Source organism: Cebus imitator, unplaced genomic scaffold, assembly GCF_001604975.1.
Source record: "Cebus imitator isolate Cc_AM_T3 unplaced genomic scaffold, Cebus_imitator-1.0 Scaffold59, whole genome shotgun sequence".
NCBI lineage: Eukaryota > Metazoa > Chordata > Mammalia > Primates > Cebidae > Cebus > Cebus imitator.
Window position 1 is genome coordinate 8,097,965 of NW_016107374.1, and position 1,114 is coordinate 8,099,078.

Sequence of the window (1,114 nt, forward strand, 5' to 3'; positions counted from 1 at the left end):
CTCTGTCATCTAGGCTGGAGTACAGTGGCATGATCAGCTCACTGCAACCTCTGCCTTCTGGGTTCAAGCGATTTTTCTGCCTCAGCCTCCCGAGTAGCTGGGATTACAGGCATGTGTCACCACGCCCAGCTAATTTTTTTGTATTTTTAGTAGAGGCGGTGTTTCACCATGTTGGCCAGGTTGGTCTTGAACTCCTGACCTCAGGTGATCTACCCGCCTCAGTCTCCCAAAGTGCTGAGATTACAGGCATGAGCCACCACGCCCAGCTTGCTTCTCCTATAAATGGATTGAACAGCAGTCTAGAGCATGGACTCTGGGGACCCATAATTTGTGGCCACATCCTAGCTCACCTGTGCAACCCTAAGCAAGCTTCTTTGCTCATCTGAGGTTCCATTTCCACATCTGTAGAATGAGCACTTGTTAAATTGCGCCTCCACCCATAGGTTGAGGAGAGAATAAAGTGAGGTTTTTGATGGAAAGTATTCAATAGAATGCCTAGCCTATAATTAAAGTCTCAAAAACTGGAAGACATTGTTATTACTACCTTTATTGCTGCCATTATTATTAACCTAGCAAAGCTGCACTTGGCATCCTCCGTACTCCATTCTCAGTGTATATGTGTGCATCAGTATCCCTAGCCGAACTTGCTGCGTGAAAATGTTGGCAGTGAATTTTCCAGTCTGAGGCGATGATTGGTGTCCATTCCAAAACTGCCTGGACCTCACACTGTGTTTAAGCATTTTAACCACTTATTTATCTTTAACTAGAATTTTGCATCTTTCAATTAATTGACCATTTCTTGTTTAGCTCCTCTAGCCCAAAAAGCAAAAGAAGAGATGAGAAGAGGCACAAGAAACAGTAAGTAGATACTATCTGAATTGTACTCATCAGTGTGCGGAGTTGGGGGAATCTGGCTTCTTAAAGGCCAGAGTCTTAAAGTTGCCAAATAAACAGGGAAAGTGAGGAGAGGGTGAGAGGGTGAGAGGGTGAGAGGAAGGAAGAAGGAAGGAAGGAAGGAAGGAAGGGAGGGGAGGGAGGAAGAGAAGGAAGGAAGAGGGAGGGAGGAAGGGAAGGAAGGAAAGGAAGGCAGGGAGGAAGGAAGGACAGAAGAAAG

At 45.8% G+C, this 1,114-nt stretch overlaps 1 protein-coding gene across 1 annotated transcript in view; it reads left to right on the top strand.

The window, feature by feature from the left end:
- The window catches only part of SRRM4 (serine/arginine repetitive matrix 4), a 170,357-nt gene that overhangs the window by 131,447 nt on the left and 37,796 nt on the right, over window positions 1-1,114 (top strand). The window contains exon 6 of the mRNA XM_017529562.2: window positions 808-858. Within this exon, the coding sequence (XP_017385051.1) occupies window positions 808-858 (51 nt within the window). The remainder of the gene's footprint in view (window positions 1-807; window positions 859-1,114) is intronic.